At 24.8% G+C, this 19834-nt stretch overlaps 2 protein-coding genes across 5 annotated transcripts in view; one reads left to right on the top strand and one right to left on the bottom strand.

Annotated features, from left to right (window-relative positions):
• The window catches only part of LOC136980999 (sialin-like), a 45208-nt gene extending 33593 nt beyond the window's left edge, over window positions 1-11615 (bottom strand). The window contains exons 1-4 of one of the 4 annotated variants that reach the window (XM_067277218.1): window positions 11598-11615; window positions 9681-9918; window positions 8332-8583; window positions 4553-4640 (exon numbers count right to left, since the gene is read on the bottom strand). In XM_067277218.1, coding sequence (XP_067133319.1) covers window positions 4553-4640; window positions 8332-8565 — 322 coding nt within the window. In that variant the 5' untranslated portion in view covers window positions 8566-8583; window positions 9681-9918; window positions 11598-11615. Of the gene's footprint in view, window positions 1-4552; window positions 4641-8331; window positions 8584-9680; window positions 9919-10380; window positions 10495-11597 lie in introns of those variants that run through there. The other 3 variants (XM_067277217.1, XM_067277220.1, XM_067277219.1) reach the window with 3 other exon arrangements.
• Appl (amyloid-beta-like protein) overlaps window positions 10581-19834 on the top strand; it is a 72160-nt gene continuing 62906 nt past the window's right edge. Inside the window, exon 1 of the mRNA XM_067277191.1 lies at window positions 10581-10739. Coding sequence (XP_067133292.1) covers window positions 10629-10739 — 111 coding nt within the window. The 5' untranslated portion in view covers window positions 10581-10628. The remainder of the gene's footprint in view (window positions 10740-19834) is intronic.

Below are 19834 nucleotides of genomic sequence, written 5' to 3'. Positions count from 1 at the left end.
TTTTAAAAAAATTTACTTAGAAAAGATCCTAAATTAATTTATTTAATAAAACCTTATCCGAAACATTAAACACTAGGACACTTCCTACGTAATTTTACTAAGTGTTTATCACGTTGTTGTATCTTTATAATAAATATAGCTGAAGATATTAAGAGATAAGTAATATTAAAATATACTGTATATATTAAAAAAGAGAGAGAGAGAGGAGGAGAGAGAAGAGAAATGATGGATAATTAATTAACATAAATTTAATAAAAATTTCTATGATGTGTGCAAGGAATAATTTATCATTATGTGAAGAAGGAAAAAAAATTAATAGTAGAAAAAAAAAATACAAAAAATATAATAAGCTGGAAGGGAATTTCTTTATGGTGGATTAAAGTGTGTTGTTAGAAGGATTAGACGTAATATTTTAAAGAATTTTTGACATTAACCATTTTTCATGATAGAAACATTAAGGAAAAAATATTAATAATTTTTTTTTGTATTTTTATTTATTCATTTTTTACATGAATTTTTTTTAAGTTCTTAGAAAATGTTTATTTTGCTAATAATACAAAAATGTAATTAAGCTGGTCTAGAATTTTGTTTATTTTCATGTTTCATATTTTCTAGATAAGTTAAATATAAAATTTTAAAGATTTTCTTCTTTTATATAGAAAATTTAAAGAAGTTTTTTTAAAATATGTTTTGAAGAAATATTTTGAAAATACTTTTATATAAAACTTATATTAATTAATATGTGAAGCAGTTTAGGTAATTATAATTTAAGATTTATCTAAAAATAATTATTAAAAATAACACTTCAATCGATAAAATTACTTTTAAAAATTATTATTTTATATTTATTCGAATTTCTTATAAATAAAATCTATTCTTTAAATCTTCTTTAAAACATAATAATTTGATATAAATTGAATGTTTTGAATTTCCTAAAAATATTTTTGTTTGAAAATAATAAAAAAAAAACATTTAAATTTTAAATGAATTTAAATCTAGTTTATTTTTCATTTTTTACAATTTATCTATCATTTACTTATAAACAATATAAACGCCATTTAACAAAGCAAATTCGAGATTAAAAAATCATTTTTTAAATAAAATCTTTACAATTTTCTTAAAGAATTTATAAAGTTTTTCGAAATGTTTTCTTACTACATCGAATCGATCACGAATAATCCTTTCTTGTTTTTATCTTTACTTCCGAATAAAATAAAAATTAATATATATATAGACATTTTCGGATTAATTTATTCCTTTAGGATAGTTCTTTTATATATTTTCCTATTGAGGATTTTATTTTATTTAATATTTATACAATATTATTTCCTGTAGTTTACTCTTATACACTTCTATATTGCTTGCTGCTATATATATATATATATTCCTGTATTATTTCTTGAATTACATACTGCACTCCCCATTTTCCTGTTTCCTTCAGTAGGCTATGTAATCCTATATGATCCCTGCGGCATAGCTCGCGAACCTCTATTATTTTCTGCATTACGCTGCAGCACAGCTCCTATACTCCTGTATTATTTTCTGCAGTATAAACTGTATTTCATATTTGTTTCCTGCAATACATTCCTATATATAATAAGTCTTTATCCTATAATAAAATTCTGCTTTTTTCCTTCAAATAAATACATTTATTATCTGAGTAAATTGTTTTCTAATTGATACAAGTTATATTCTTTCTTTTATTATATTTCTCAACAAACAATTCTTTGTACAGTACAATTCTTTCTTAAGCTAATCCTTGTTAAATAATTAATTTTCTATGTAAAATTCATCTTATTTCTTCCATTATAATGAATATTTCACCTTATTAAATATATATTTATAATTCTTAAATAAAATTCCTTCCATCAGTGAATATATTTTTATCGAGTCAGATACTAAAAAATAATAATATAAATTAATAAAAAAATAATTTATATTTTTAAAATTCTCAATACAGATTTAAATTTGTAAAATCTGTTAGAATCTCCTTACTAATACATTACATTAATGCCCATAAAAATGTATTGTGCAAGTACTGTTTTTCTTAACCTAGAAAACATAAAACGAAGAAATAAATAAATAAATAAAATTTTTCTTACATAATATATTATTGATAAAAGAAGTTGGGGAGGATACTTATTTATTTTTTCCTTGTTATTTTAGTAATAATTTATATTATTTTCATTTCTTTTATCAAGTAAAGAAGCATTATATATTATCTGCAGTAATGAAAGGACTCGTTAAATTAAAAAAACAATAATGCTGTATATACATTTCTTTAAAAAAATTTATTTTATAAATTAATAATTATTAAGTATCAAAAATATTTCTGAAAATTTGGCATTTATTCAGCATGAATTATTAATATATTTCTGATTTTTTTTTGTCATTGTCGTGTACTAAACTACGAAATTTGCATAAAAATGTGAATTTCTAAGACAGTATTAGTATTTTCTATAAAAAAAATTCGTAAGACCAGATTCATACATAGACAACAGTTTGAGATCTCACGCTACAGGGCTTCACACTTTTAGATTATTATTTCATGAAGAAGGGGCTCTTAAATGTTATAATTTAGGATCACAATTCTAAATACAGCTCTCTCTATATATAAATATAGGCCTACTATATCTGCCCTTGTATAAAGTAATATATACAAATGGTGAATATAACGGTTGACACAGTTCGTAAATTAGAAAGGCACCGCAATTCCAGGGCGCTAAAATATTAAGTTTTTTTTCTTATAATTTAGAGAAAAATATTTTACAATTAGATAATTAACAAAGTTTAAATAAGACTCATTTACTTCTGGTTTTATTTTACTCTATACTAAGAAATAAATTAAGAGGTAAGTTGATTATAATGAAAAACACCAGTTTTTTTTTATTACATTGAAATACATGTTTAATATTTTGAGAAAAGCAGTTCTAGGTTGTCCTGTTTTTACTTCAAAAGGGCCTCAAAGGCCTTAAATTCATTAATATACAGTGGGCTCTTGACACAGTGAACTCTCTAAAGACCAAGGTAAATTATTCACTATATAAAAGTTCATTTTATAACTTACATAAATAGCAAGGACCAACAAAACTGTTAATTATTTTTTTAATGTTTTAAGCCATATAAAAAACATTATACGAAGTGTTTTTACTGTTCTATATTCGTACTAAAATATTCGGGATATTTGTCTATCCGCAAACAGCGAAAGTTTTCTAAGAATAACTCTATTAAATTCATCTTCTTTTTTATAAGATCTAGTTTATAAATAAAATGTAATATAATTAAAATAAGTTTTAAACATTTTAATATTTATTTATTTATTTATTTTTAATAAAAATATTATAAACATAAAAATTCATTTAATAACATTTTTGATTTGTTTGAAAAAAATCAAAAAGATATTTTATAATTTTAATTAAATTTTTTATAAAGTTTATCTTTAATTTTATTTATTATTTTAATTTTCTTAAAAAAAATTTATTAAATATGATTTTATAAAATTTTATTACATCTTATAAATGAAGTAAATCCAAATAATAAATTGAATATCAACTTTAATATACATAAAAATAATTTTTTATTACATTATTTAAGTAATGAAACGTCATAAAATCTTTAATAAATTTCTTTGTAAAATAATGCAATAAAATCTTAATAAACATTTAAATAAATATAAATTTAAATTAATTAAAAGATGTTTATATTTTTAATTAATTATATTTCTAACTATTTAAATAAAAGTTATAAATCCATATTAATTAATTATAATTAAATATGTTTACATAAATTTAAAACAACAAAAGTTATATTTAAAATGAAAAGCATTTTATTTATTTATTTATTTATTATTATTATTTTTTTTTAAATCACTGCAATATTAATTAATTATTTTCTGAATTTTTTTAAAAATAAAAATGATGTATTTACTGATTTATTTTTTAATATATTTTTGTAAGTTTTGTAAATTATCATTTACAAAAAATACAAAAAAAAAATAAATAAATATTTTTAAAATAAAAATCATTTTCATTTTTTAAATAAAAATAAAATTATTGTTTATTTCAATTGTAATTTACATTTTTATTAAAAAAAGTCATTATTGAAACTGACAATTTATTTAAAAAATGAAGAAATTAACGCATTTTATTGATTTTTTTCCCTGCATTTTTTGTAAGTTTAATAAATTGTCATTTACAGAAAAAAAAAGATTTATTTATTTTTCGTCATGAAAAATTACAAAATTTTATAATAATTTTGTCGTGGAAATTTTATCTACAAATTTATTTATCGATTTTAAACGATTTACAATTTTAAAAATGAAAAAATCGATTTTTCTGTAACTAGGCTATTTATAAACTTTTCAAGTAACTAGTTCGTTTGATAAGCAATGCAATGGCAATCATTAGTCAAAATATATATATATATTTATTTTGTAAAATATCGATTTAATAATATTATTTATAGTGTGTTTAATCAGGAATATAATTTTCTTTCGATAAGATTATTTTTAATGCTTATTACTAGGATTTTAAAGTGTTAAAGTATTACTTACCACCCGGTATCTGCGTCACAATGTAACCCCAAAAAAACGAAGCCAAGATAATTCCTTGTAATTTTGTATCCCAGTCATAATCTTCTGCCTAAAATTTTGCAAACGGGGATCAATTCTTTAATTACAATTTACGACACCTTCTTATGGTAATTATCATTCGTTTATTACTCGTCTAAGTTATAAAATTATTAATTATATTTAATTTTATTGTTTGTTTTATGCATATTTATATAATATTTATGAGTGTAATTATTGTTAAAAATGAATGAATTTTATGAATTATTTATCTACTTTTTTGCATGTATTTTCGTGAATTGAAAAATAAATTATTTGCATTCATGAAATGGTAATGAGTGCAGTAAATAATTGTGATTTTTGTCCTAAAAAAATAAAGGCTTTTATTTTCATTTTATTATTGGTTGTATAAAATAATGTATAAAAATTAATATAAAATATTTATATAATTCTGTAAAAATGGATGACAAAATTCTATGTCGTAATTCATTTTATAATAAATTTGAATTTCCTAATAACTTTTAGCTTCAGTTTTCGATCAATTATAAAGAAAATTCCCAGTAGAATGACGAACAGACAAACAGACAGGTCAATCAATGTAACACAAAAATCCATACTTTAATGCTTCGTATTAACTGTAACTTAATAGTAACAAAAAAAAAATCTTATATTAAATTAACATTTTATGGGAAAAGTTCAAGTAATTATGAGAAAATAACCCCCTCAAAACTACTGTATATTAATAAAATACGATAAAATGCTGTTGTTAAACTGGTAAGTTACGTTTCATCAAATAATTCTATGGAAATTCTCTATCTGTCGAGTTGTTCGTGTGCCAAATTTCGATTTTCGGCTTCTATGGATTTTACTAATAATCTTATTCATCGAATTTTTCACTGACAATTCTAGTAGAAAAGACCAAAATCCATTAACAGAAACATAATGCTATCCTTTACATTATATACACTCTGATATCTCTCACATACATATCCTATAAATAATATCAAGAAGATATCAAGAAACTCCCTTAGCGACAAAGATATAACACAATTTATTGATTTAATTAAATTTACATGTAAAAAAAAAATTCTTAAAAATAATTATTTTAATGCAATTTTTACTACTAGTTAATTGAATGAATTATATATATTTTTATAAGTGTAAGTAGATCGGTAATTTGAAAAGAAGAAAAGAAATAAATATAAATAAACAAAATGCAGACAGTCTTTTTAAAAAAATAAATAAATAGAAATAAAAATAAAACAAACCCATTTAAAAGGTTTTCATTCGAGTAATGAATCGCAAAAAAGAAAAACATGTCGAAGAAACAAATGAAAATTACCACTTGTTTGAAAGAAAATGGGAAAAGAGCTGCTAACAGATACTCATTTTTTAAATATTTTTTGCTGTTTTCATCAATAAGAACTTCCCAAAAAGAAGAAGAAGAAAAAAAAAATACAACATAAATCTGTATTTTTATTCATATAAAAAAAAGTACAAAAACATAAATTGATCATGTTTTCTGGCAATTTTATTTAATAAGACAAAAATAAAATAAATAAATAAAGAAGTAAACAATAAAAAAAACACGCAACATTTTATTTAAAAAAAACAGTAAAATAATTCGTAATTCCATTTAAAAATGCACATAAATGACGTAATAAAAATTCAAATAAATAGAATCTTTTTTTTTAAAGTATTTAAGGTATAATAAAAATATAAATTAAATAAATAAAAATATCTAAATTTTAATCGATTTTTCCTACCATTATATAATATTTTCTTATCTAAACTATTAAACTTGTCAAAATATCTTTCCAGTAGTTTTACCTATATAATAAATATATATATATATATATATATATATATATATATATAAAATAAAATAAAAAATTGTCTCGCCTCTACTTCAATAAATTCTGTATAACATGCAAAAAGAATTTTCTAGCTAGCTTTTATAGTTTACGAAATATCACATCCACATACAATCAATAGCAGACTGCCGGACGGACAAAATGATAACATAAGCTGATTTTTAATGCGTTAAAATAGATAATATTTATATAAATATATATAACAAGGACTTAATGGGTTATTTTTCTAGGCAATTAATTTTTTTTAAATGTATAAATGTATAATTTTAAATATGTTATTATGAAAATTTTGATTGGAAGAGATAGAAAATGGCAAAGAGCCACAACTTTTTATGAATTTTGTTATGTTATACTCGTATTTATATATATATATATACATATAACTAATTTAGTGAATTCTTATTCGGTTTGGTAATTCGATTTAGCAATTTCGGATCAGTAGTATCGAGGAATTCAACGAATGTGTTGCATCTGAGGCATAATCTCTGAAGAGATGGCAAAATGCATTCATTATATCAAAGTTCATTCACTACTAATTTACCATTTCCTGCTCCGGTATTAAAATGATAAAATAGCTTTGTTATTGAGAATAGTTTTATATTTATTATATATATTATATATTGAATAATTTGTTTTTTTAGTAAATTAGTCGAATTAGAATACTTAGATCCGAATCTTTAGACGATACGTTTAAGTTTCTTCGTTGATATATTCAATTTTTTATGTATAAATAAGCGTATTTATTGCTTATTCATACATAAATTACATCACGGAACGTTTATAATTATGTAAAAATTGCAAATATTTGAATATTTTACACAAAAAACACCGAGAAAAATTCATAAAATTCTTAAATGTACCATTGTATAGACTGGTTTTTGCGTATAAAAAAACAACACTTGGAGTGAAATAATTGAATTTTGATAGCCAAAAAGATGAAAATTATTTCATTTTCTTTATTCTTCGTCTTACTTAAAAATTAAACCATCCATTGATTAATTTTAGAATTAAAAAAAAGCACTGGTACTTTTTTAACCGAAAATTCGACAGAAAAAATACTTTTGGAGTTGAAACTTTTTTTAAAAAATATTTTTTCCAAGAATAAAGGGAAAAAAAGAGAGAAGATTCTAGTGAAACAAATTCTACAAAAGGCAATTATATTTTCATTTCCAATTTGAAGGACCATTGAACCGACATGACAGATTTTCGATTCTACACGTTCCTATCAGAATCAAAGTTACGTTGACACAATTCAACTTTCTAGAAAATATCACGTCTAGACTATTACTTCTACACGCATTTTCTCTTTTCTAAATGGTTAAAAATTGATAATTCTGTCTACAATTCTAAACTGATCTTCTTATAGAAAGAATGTAATATCTAACATTGAAAAAAAAATATATGTATGAAGTTAAGCTAATCTTCTTAAATTCAGAATGAACCAACAGAAACTCGGTATAGAATGCAATACATTAAAACTTCATAAAGAATTCTTTCAGTACATTCGGGCACGTTGCCAAAAATTTCATTGATATCAGATAATTTTTATGCCAGTTATCGTGACCCTGTTACTGTAACACACCTAGAGCTATCCTCTCTATCTCCCTACTCCCAATGGGATAAAGCTAAAGCATTGCCCTCTCAACAATCATCTTCTATACACCAGAATGAACTCCCGAAGAATTAAAAAGTAACTGAACCAACTTTATATATATATATATATTCAATTTATATTTAAAAAAGTAAAAATAAAAAAAATAAACACAGTTAAAAGCTTTTAAATTAAATTTTCTTGAAAATCTTCTAATTAAATTAAATAGAAAATTCTCTTTTAATATACAATTATCTATACAAATGCATCCATTAAGGAGACAGATATCAAATATTTACCATTGCTACAATGGCTACGCTTAAGTTGACTCTGAGCGCGTATACATTGAAAAATCCCCAAAAGGCCATAACGGCCACAACATGTCGTTTTGGTATCTTTTGCCACCAGCTTTCACCAATAAGTGGCGTTGTTTCACTGCCAGATGGACGATTATCACTGACATGACCTAATGATGTTAACTTCTCTGCATTTGTCGTATCGCAACTAATCGGATTATCCTTGACACTTTCCATTAAGATTCGTTAAAAATCCTGTAAAATGTTAAGAAAAAGTCGACATTTAATTAGTTCTGATACAGTCCCAATTTGACCAAAAAATATATTTTTAAAAAAAATCAAATAAAATGGCACAAATCTTTATTTGAAATGCAATTATTTCGTTAATGAGATTATTTAACTTGATATCTTTAATCCTCGATTAATCTATAAGCATTATGAACAGAATTAAAGTTACTTTAACGGAGTTAATAAATTGTATTTTAAGTTTAAATTTATTTATATATAAATCTTCTCTCTCATTTTTTTTTTAAAAATAAAATTAAAATGTTTAAAATATTTAAATGCGTTATAATTTATGATGTATATAAAGTTAATTTAATTCATTTACATTTAATTAAAATCAACTATTAATTATAATGTTTACTCATAATTAGTAATGATAATCATTATAAAATTATAATAAATTTATTTTTTTTGTTTGTAAAACTTTAAACTTTTAAACAAATATTTTAAATTAATTTATTCATAATAAATTAATTATTTTATCGTTTTAATTATTAATTCAAATTAATATTATATAACAATTATTTAAAATAATTATCATCACCATTATGTAGTCGGGATTAGAGGAAAGTATTCCGAAAATATTTTAGTTAATTAATTAATTATTTAATTAAATTTTTTAAATAATTTTTAATTTATAAAAAATTATATAAACAATTTTTTATTTATAGTCTATACATAAAAATTATTTAAAAAATATATTAAATAATTATTATTAATAATAAAAAATGTATAAAAATTAATTAAAATAATATATATATATATTTTAAATTAAATTTAAAAAATATATAACTAAACGTAATTATGTGCTTCATAATTGGCAAGAAAAATAATTATCTTAACATATATTTTAATTTTAAAAAAATAATGAATTATTAGTTATAAAAATAGCAAGTGATAGGTGATTATAATAATAATAATATTTTTTTCCAATTTTTATTTTTAATTTATTAATAAAAATTGTGTAGAAATTAATGAGTATGAAATTTCTGTAGGTGATAATACATTAAAAATATGATGAAGTCATCAACATTAAGAGATATTTCTGAAGGAATGTCTTATATTACCTTCATCACTTTACTTTTTCTTTTTTTCTCCTCTCCAGGCTCCACCTTTAATCTCTTATTTCTCTTCTATTTTTGTAAATTGGGTCGTCTTTCTATCGATTGAATTCTATCAATCAATAACTTTTTCCCTTAAAGAACAGTTGAAAAGTTATCCAAAACTTAACGAAGTAACTTAACTCAACAGAATAGAATTTCGTCTTTTTAAAAATCCTTTTGTAAGTTTTCTGTTCAAATTTTTCTTTAAAAGACACCATCGAAAATAGAATAAAATAAAATAAAAATAATACATATAAGGTGAAGTCAGTTTAAAGTCCAGCAGAAATTCATTAATTTTCGTTAAACGCAAATTAAACTAAAAAAAAAAAACTTAATTAAAATTAATGTTTCATTTTGTTTTTATTTCGTTCGTTAAATTCGATTATTCTGAAAATGTTATTAAATTAACTTTTTAAAGGGAATTATTAAAAATTGACAAAGATTTAATCGTATTAAAGTTTTGATTAATTATCTTTTTTTTATAATTTTTTTAATAGTTCTGGAGAAGGATGATAAACAATATATATATATACATATGAAAGATAAATGTGACTTATGATATAAACTCGTGTTGTATTTTGTTTATTAATAAAATATAAGGAAAGAAACAAGTTAAACAGTCAGAAGAAAACAATCATAAATAAATCATTATGATATAACTCACGAATTTTAGTAGAAAGATGCAACAGATGGTGAAAAAAGGATGCGCAGCCACGTTAACTAGAAGAACGGCGGCTTTCCCGCATAACATCGAACCATCCACTACGCATGCTCGTTACTTATAGCGCATAATTGTTACGCTTCACGTTATTAGTCGAGAAAGGCGAACGTCACCCAATCGTATCTCTCAACATAAAAGGTTAACTACGTCACTAGTATAGACGTTGATGCTGTTGTCAGGGGCGAAGGAGAATGCGAAATCATTCGAAAGACTTCTTTGAAGCAAAAATGTGGTTGTTTTCCATCTCGATTTTTGTTCTTCTCATATCTATATGCAGTCATCATGCGTTGGCTTACGTAGAAGTGAGTATATTAATTATATATTTTATAAAAGATCGCTTTATTTTTCTTGTCAATGAATGCAGTTCCAGGGTTAAGTCGTAGTCGTTGTGTCTAAGTATTGATTTTGATCCGAAATGCGAACATTTATCCTAATTTGCTTACATCTTGTTTTAGCTTCGACTATCATTTATATAGACACTTCCTGTCCTTTACACGGATTATTCGAAGATATTTTTATCAGTAACTAGGTCGCTGCTTCACTTTATACTTGCCTTTCCTATTCTGCAAATCTGTCTTTTCTACAAAAGACACAAGAAAATATCTCTCTTCTACACGTTCGAAAACCTTCTGTCTCTCTCAAAACTTGAATAAATAACGAGTTGATAACGTTTAAAAATCAAAAAAAGTATAAAAAAAATTAGTAACGAAGAAAAATGTAAAATTACCAACAGACAAAATCGATACGTTGTTATACTTTTTGATTTTTCTTTTAAAATCGCATTTGCGTTTTTTTAACAAAAAAAAAAGTAAATAAATTTAATCAATTTCAATTTTAAAAAAATATTTCTATAAATATATTGTTGCGTCATAATGAAAAAATGCTGTATTGTTACGTTTTATCGATTGTTAATATGAAAATGATTAATTTTCGAAATGTAACTGACATATTTTTCGGTATTGAATGAGTTGATACTTTTGAATTTTTTTAAAAAAGCAAATTTTATCTTAATTTTTTTAAAGAGGTTAAAACACAATCAGGGCGAGGATAAGGTTAAAAGCTTTATATTAATGATAATAACGATAAGAAGGGGGAAAAAAAATCTTGCGTCACACCATATGCCAGATGGTTATAGATAAAGTAAAAATAAAACAACTTACACCTGTCCTATCATTAAAGAGACGTATAAGCGAGACATTTAATCCTATTAAAGTGTACAGTATTATTACAAACTTTATTAATAGCTAAGATTTTAGTCACAATATGCTTTATTATAATATTATATTGTTACAAATCTGCAACTATAGTCACATGGTTTTATTCATCCAATTAATTCGAACTCAATGGCGCCAATAGTCTGGTCTGGACGTCTGCATTATTGCGTGTTCAATAAAAGTCGGAAAATACAATGGTATTTTAGAGTCCTAAAAGACTTAGTAAAACTAAAAAAAAATTATTATTATTATTATTATTATTGAACTAAGAAAGGACATAAATTTTTATTTGGCCTACTTATTTAATTAAATTAGCTTTAAGGAAGGGTGGAAAAACTCATTACTTGACCATTTTTCATCCTTTTCAACCAGGATTTCTTTAGAGGAAAAAAAAAAAATCTATAAAATATATTTTTCTTACCTTTTCATTATAATTTATAAGCTTCTACAATAGGTTTCCTGCTTAATAATTTAAAAAAAAAAAAATATGAATAAAAGATTTTTAAAAAATATGAAGCATATAGAATTAATTTTTAAATTTAAATATATTTTTAAAAATTAATTTTCGTGAGGTAGGAAGATTCTATTTGCTGCATTGTTTCTAAATTTTTGAAAAATAAATAAATTCATATTTAAAGTAGACATATACTTGATAAATTATAAAATCATTGAGTGTAATTTCGAATTTATAAAGTTTTAATGATAGAAAGTCTGTTTACGTGGATAAGAAGACGGCGGCACAAAATTTGCCATTCTCTAAACTTTATTGGAAAAATTACATTAATATGTATCATACTTTAAATGACATAAAATCAACAATAGATTTCTTATGTAAATATTAAATTATTCATAAGTAATATTTTAGTTATGCTTGTCAAAAATGATTAAAATATGATGAAGGAAAGCATTTATTTGCTATTATCATTACAGAAAAGTAAAAAAAAAAATATAGTATATTCATCGTTAGTTAGAAAAATAAGGAAATTCTTTGTGACATTTAGAAATAATGCAATTGCTTACCATATCTGAAGAAAATTCTGTTGGGAATTTGTTAAAATTGATTTGCTTTCATATTAAAATAAATACATTTTTATTAATGCGTGTGTATATAATGTTTAAATTTGTGTCGTAAATGTTTTTAAAAGTTACGGTTTTTAACATTTAGCCGTCTAATCTTTTAATTAGCGATACGGATCTTGATAGATATACTTATAATCGTATTAAATATTCTATTCATGCCTGAAAGATGAATAATAGGATGTATTTTTGAATTAGTATTACATACAGTAAATGTATTATTAATAGTTAATACTTCCTAATGCTTTTTCTACAGTCGTCGTGTGATAAACAGCATGTTAAAAACATTACTAGCTTAATTGTAAAGATATTAATTGGAAATAGCTCTGTAGAGATGAAGAAATTCAATTTTACTAGAAGTGGTATAAATAAATAAAATTGCATATGATTATTTATTTATCAAAATATTTAAGTGAATGTCAACAAAAAGGGATTAAATTTTAAATTGTTTTGAGATTTTTAATATCTTTAGTAATTAAATTTATTAAATCTGCACATTGGAATTTTATTTTCCAATATTTTGTTTTATTAAAAGAGTAAAAGGAATGTGTTTGTTTTATTGTTTAATGGATCCATTTACAATTTTTGTTACATATACTGTCTTGAAGCCATAATATAGCTACTTTTTTTGCTATTTCTTTAAAACTTTACTCATTTTACTTGATCTTAACCATTTGAGAATAGTCATGTTTAGTCATTTAAGTGTGTCTTAAACATTTTAGGAATAGCCATAACTCCATTGTGTTATTTTTATATCTTTATTTTGGCATAAAGAATTAAAGTACACAAAATTTACTTTAAAAATTACTTTTTAAGATAGTTTTATGGACTTTAAAGCTATAATATCACTGTTAAAATTGGAATCTTCCTTCATGAGATATTGATTATGTATTTAAAGTTTGAGTAATAAGAGTTTAACTAAGCATTTTATTTAGAAATTTAATCTATCTAAAATGTTTATTATTATTTATGTTTATAATGATAATTGGGATGGACTGTATGCATGTGCTTCATGTTTAAATTTGTACAATGTATGATTAATAGTGCATTTTTTTCATTAGAGTGACTCATTGCTCATTTGCATTGAATAAACTTTTGCGATAGAATTAGAGATAAAATTGATTAATCTGAACCGGTGGGCTAGAAGACACGCTCCCTATAGATTCAAATTGGTCCATAGTTATGTAGCTTTAAAGTAAGTCAGTATTAATCTTACTCCAAATTTTACTGTCTAAGAACCCATTAAGAGATGCACTCATCCTTGAAATGAAATGTAAATGACAATCCATTACCTAGAGATGTGTTAATGGTAAGATATTTTCCTTTAGAATTCGGCCACTTTCCCGATGCAGTGTTTGTCGGATAAAATTGAACATCTCGAATTACATAATTTATTTGTTTATTCATTTTTCGGCATCCGCGATGAAGATGCATATTAAGATGCGGTATTATTTTGTTGCATTGGATAGTCGGAGTGGATAAGTCATTTCACTTTTTCCTCTCGAATGATTAAAGAATGAAAGGCAAAAAGAATTTTGACGTATTTTTATCATTTGATTTTAAATTTTCTTGGATCGGCAATTAAATTTAGAGATTTTTATCAGTACATAAAGTTGATGGTGTGGTTTTAAATGTCGTGAATTGTTTGTTACTATTTTTAAAAAATAATAATCTTAAATAAGGAAATTATTAAATAGATTTAGGTAAAGAGGAAATATTTAAGCAAAGTGGTTTGTTCTCTTATTTAAAACTTTAAAATCAATTCTGTTTTAAACATATAATTTAAAGTACATTTTTAATGTCCTCATACACACGTAATAATATTTAGAATTGCATTGCTTTTTAAAGTTCAACAGAATTTATTCTGTGATGGAAAAAGTTATAACGAGCATTTAAAATTAATTACGAATATTCATCTGAAATTATTTTTTTATTAAGACTTAATAAAGTAATATATGAAGAATAATCATTAATTTTTATAAATAGGTAGTTATAAAAAAAGAAAAAAATGTAATTTTTAATTTATAATGTGAGAAACTTTGAAATTAAAACTATTACGTATGTTATTTCATTGTGGAATAAGATATTTGAAATTTAAATTCATTTCTATTGAAATGCAATTTGTTTTTAATGAATTTATTGGAAACATTCAGCTGTTTTTTTGCAATCAAATATTAAAAAATAGTTTTTTTTTAGATCAAATTAATTCAATTTGAAATTTATTTTCGTGAAAGTTCAGTGAGGAGAATGTTAGGTGAAATTGACTTCAAGTTGAGTAAATCATAGTATATGCTGGTATCTGCTTGCTGTTTAATGCTGGAAGATGGACTGATATGAAATGAATGTGCTTGATACTTCAATTTATGGTCAAGATATACCTCTTAGCATACATTATGATGGCAAATTCTCGTCAAAACCAAGCATATATTATAGTAGAAGGCTGTTTTTATTGATGCTAACATTGTCATTTTATTTGTTTTGTGTTCTACAGTAATAAGTAAAATTTAAATTGTGTACATTAAAAATTTTTGTGATTTTTATACAAATAAATGTTTTCAATAATTGTTAAAATGGATTTATCAATATTCTTCAAATATTTATGCGTGTATTTTGAATATATTACTTTAAAATTCTAAAGCAAATATTAGCTGCAAAAGTTTAAAATATATAAGCATTTCATTAGATAGAAAGCTTTTAAATAATAGCATTATTAATTTATAATTGAAGTATAAAATTCATATTGAGGAATTATAATTTTTATAGATAATTATCATTTATTTATAAAAAGTATAAGAATTGATGTACTTCTGTCTGTTTTTAAAGTATGATTCAGTTTGTGGAATACGCTGTGCATGTAATAATCAATAAATAACATGAACTTGAATTTCTCGCCAGTTACCATTTCCAGGAAATAATGATTTTGTGATATTTTTAGGTTAAGATAGTCCATAATTCTGGAGGAATTCCAAATTGATATTCTTCATAAAACATATAGTTGCCCTAAATCCGCATTATCTGTAATATGACGTTAGGCGACCATATTCGTCTGCAGTGTTATATCAAAACGATTATATTCTTTTATTTAAGTTACGTAAAACTAAATCTTTAGAACAAAGTCTATAGATTTATGTATTCGCCACTGTTACCTAATTCTATCATTTTAAAATGTAGAGATGATCACCTTTGTTGGTAATCTTCTCTAAGGTTTATTGGGTCATTGTTCATTGATTAACTTTATTGAAGACCAAAGCAAAGAGTAATTAAGAAAAGAAAAATGATTTATGCTAATTTTCATGAAAACCAAATAATTTAGACTAAAATATGCAGACTAGAATGCTGTAGTGGATGTGATCTCAATTATTCACTTGTCCACAGAGAATAGGATTTCATAGAATTTAAAGGGTGGATTTCAAAGTACATTTTTAGATATAGATGATGATTTTTCAAATGTCTGAATTTAGATTTTTCTTTAATATCTTCTCCCGAAAGAATAATTTTTTTGTTTTAATGAATAAAAGATGTCACTGGTTGAGGTTCTGGTGTGGCTTAAAATATTGTGAAGCAGATCATGAAAGAAAGAATTCCTAATTTTATTCGAAGTGACTAATTTTTAATACATTTCTCTCTTATATAGTGGAAATACAATAACTTTTGACTTTCTAAAAACATAATTGTAAAAAAAAATTCTTTATATGATCGCTCTTATAGAGTTATTGGATAAAATATAATGCCGTTTGACAGAATTCACCTTTACAAAAGTTTTTTTTTTTCTTCGTTACTGTGTGAAGTGTGAAAGTGCATGAAAGCCAAGATAACGGCTAGAAGACTATCCACTATCTTTTCTAAAGAAGCGAATTTACTTGTCCAGTGAATTCGGGAAGACCAGTATAATTTGATCTCTACAAAAATCGATGTTGAGCAATGATGACTACATCTGGGTGTATAACACGTATTGAGAAGAAGAGACCTGAAACTACAGCTACTCCGGTTAGGATCTTTATCGATTAGTAAAACGGATAAAAGGATAAATGTCATTTATGACTCGAGGTGGAAGATGGCTCGCCCGGAGCAGTTTATAAAACCTTTGAAAATAGTCAAAGAAACCGACTTTTTAAAAGATCCAGGCGCCAATGATTTTGTGGAAACGTGATTTAGAAAAGTAAAACTTTCGACCCTTCTCTCTATCTATCTCTATTTTATTTTCTTCTTCTAGTTTACTCAAGAATTAATGGTTCTTTCACGAAATTTTATGGAAGTTTCATTAAGCTTTGGCATATCAGCCATTTTAACGATGTTTAGAGTTATCTTTGGAATCTGTTAGAGTTTATCTTTGCTGCTTTTTTTTCTCCTTGAAAGTCAGAGGAAAAATAAAACAAATTGATGTATTTAAAGATTTTTCAATTAAATTCTTTTTGTAACGAGACTATTAAGGAAAATTTTTGAAAGTGGAAAAACTCAACAATCTTTCATGCACCAATTTTTTAATGCATTTCTTTTTCTTTTACGCGGCTGCAACGAGTTTCAATCAATTTGGACCGTGTAAAATAATCAAAATTGGCTCAGAGGCTTTGTAAAAATATATATATTTGCTTGAGGACGTTATTTTTTTAATATGTTTGTTTGATACGTAAACGGAACTGGCGCGGTTCAGTTGGGAATTTAATAATTTGATGAATTTATATTATTAAATTTAGTTTGGTTGTGTAAGGCAGATAATTATCTCGATGCCCTTCTGATGTTTGTACCCTTAGATAATTGAAATTTGCGAATAATTATTGGAAATGGGTTAATGATTAGAATGAGGCAAAGCTCCTAGTACACCAGCACAAATAACTTTTGCAAAAGTTTGCAATATTGGATAATAAAGCAGAAATTGAAATAAGTTGGCATTTAATTTCAATGGTTTTAAACCGAATTTTATAATTTTAATCGAATTAGAAAATTTAATGTAAAGATTCCACTCGAATTCTTTATCGTAGAACATATGTATGATGAATTGTACGTAAACAAAACGATTTTGTTCTTGAAATTTGGAATTTGGAAATTAGTACAAAAATTCCTAATCGATGCGTGCTGTTTTGTAATGTTGGATTAATTCAACAATTTAGTGTGTGTTTATGAAAACACAGCTTTACCGTTCAGTACTACTATTAATGTTCCTAGACGGCTATAAATTCGGTTTTAAGTAGTCTGTCTGTGTGATTTCGTAAATTTAGTTCGCATGTTAATCGTTTACCGACACAGAATTTGCATTAATTCGTGTGGAAAAGCAAATATTCCGGAAGATTACTTCAATTTTTTTCCATTTAAAAATTTTTCTTTATAGATGCTACATTTTCTTCATTTTTTTTCCAGAATTATTTTTCGGTATTTCTACGAAAAATATCACAAATTACTTCTTTATTTCCAGGTTTTTTTATTGTTAACTATTAAAATGTTTTAAGAAAGATTACAATTTTGTAATTTCGGGTCAGTTGAGTCGTCATTGTTTAATGCCCAGCGCTTTGTTAAGCGCCTTAATTCTGTGTAGTGCTGCTTTAGTGCTGTGTAAGGTCTATTGATAGAATTTATGAAGTTTTCGTGCCCGAATTTAACCATTTCTGAAATGAGTTTTAATAAATTATATAGTTAAAATAAACATTTATAAAACACATTTTATTGTCGAAGTGACCTAAATATTTTTTATTACTCTAATTATCCTTCTTCTGACCTCTACTGAAACTGTATAGAATAATGAAGTACTTATTGTATAAATCGATGCTGTTTATGTCTGACCTTCTTACAGAAAACAAATTTAAGATTTATAAAATCTCTCTGGAGGTTACGAATCTCTATCATTAAAAAAACAAGAGAAAGTAGTTTGTTTATTTTACGAGTGTTGTAAACTATGACTTGGGTGGCCTTTTATCTGGTGCCTTAGGTGGCCCTTAAGGTCCTTAGGTGGCCCTTTTATGTATCGTAGGTGGTCTGCTCAGTATTTTCCAGCCTCTCCGTATGAATTATATAACGTTACGAGACTACAATATCGAAATAATCAGGGTGTTACTGAAAAATATATATATAAATTGTATGGTGGTAGTTTTATAATTTATAAAAAAGAGCCTTCTATATAGAATTATTGGTAAAATCTTAAATTTATGAGGTTAAAAAGAAAGTGCACTTTTATAAATTTTAAAACTCCATCACGTGTACTCATCAGTTTTGTTACATATTTCATTCATAGGAACAACCGCTTCTCTTAGAATGCAATGCGATTCGGATGGGATAAACCGGAAGCAGGTGGTAGACACATCCAGCTAAATCTAGTCAAACTACTTTAGAAGGGAGGACTTGACTGGAGAATAAAACAGCTGGTCGATAGTAAATACCTTTTCCGACTCAAGTAAAATAATACGCGAGTTCATAATTAGATGCCGATCATGTTGGCCATTGATTTTATAAACTCGAATGATTTAAATTTCAAATAAAATTTCATCCAAAAAAATGTTGCCCCTAGCAATTTTTTGAAGGTTTCACTGCTTAATAAATACGTCTGAATCCGTTATGTAATTGCTCAGATGCCATACTCGAATATATATATACGGGATGTAATAAGGCGAAATTGTGTTCTGAAGAGGTAGATTTTTTTTTATTCAGCACGTTCATTTTCTGTCGATGAGATTTATCGAGTTTAACAAACTTTTCCAATTTTAAAAGAAAATCATACAACACCCTCATCACCCCTTTGGACAGCGGTGGTAGCTTGTTTACCGTTTTGCTCGAGTAGTTTGGATTGTTTTTCGCAAGAGATGAGTCTCAGCTGGTTTGGAGGACACTAATTTGTCTGCAAATAAAATATTCTCGGATGCCAATCCAATATTCGCCACACGGTTTCTTCTCACTGTACTGATTCTCCACGACTCTCGATCCGTTCAATTTTGTCTTATCATTGTCCCCTTTGTGATGGATTTTTGTTGTTCCCCGATGCAGTTGCTGCGATGATCATCAATTCTACCGACTTCTGTTATACGATTTATGACAGTCAACTTTAGCTATTTCTCTAGCTAAATCTACCGCTTCGATTGTAATGTTTTAATATGAAAAACTATCACGTTCCTTTCCAACGT

The sequence above is a fragment of the Centruroides vittatus genome, unplaced genomic scaffold, assembly GCF_030686945.1.
Source record: "Centruroides vittatus isolate TY-2023 unplaced genomic scaffold, ASM3068694v2 contig_738, whole genome shotgun sequence".
Taxonomy (NCBI): domain Eukaryota; kingdom Metazoa; phylum Arthropoda; class Arachnida; order Scorpiones; family Buthidae; genus Centruroides; species Centruroides vittatus.
The sequence above is the reverse complement of the archived record's forward strand: the minus strand, read 5'-3'. Positions and strand labels throughout refer to the sequence as shown.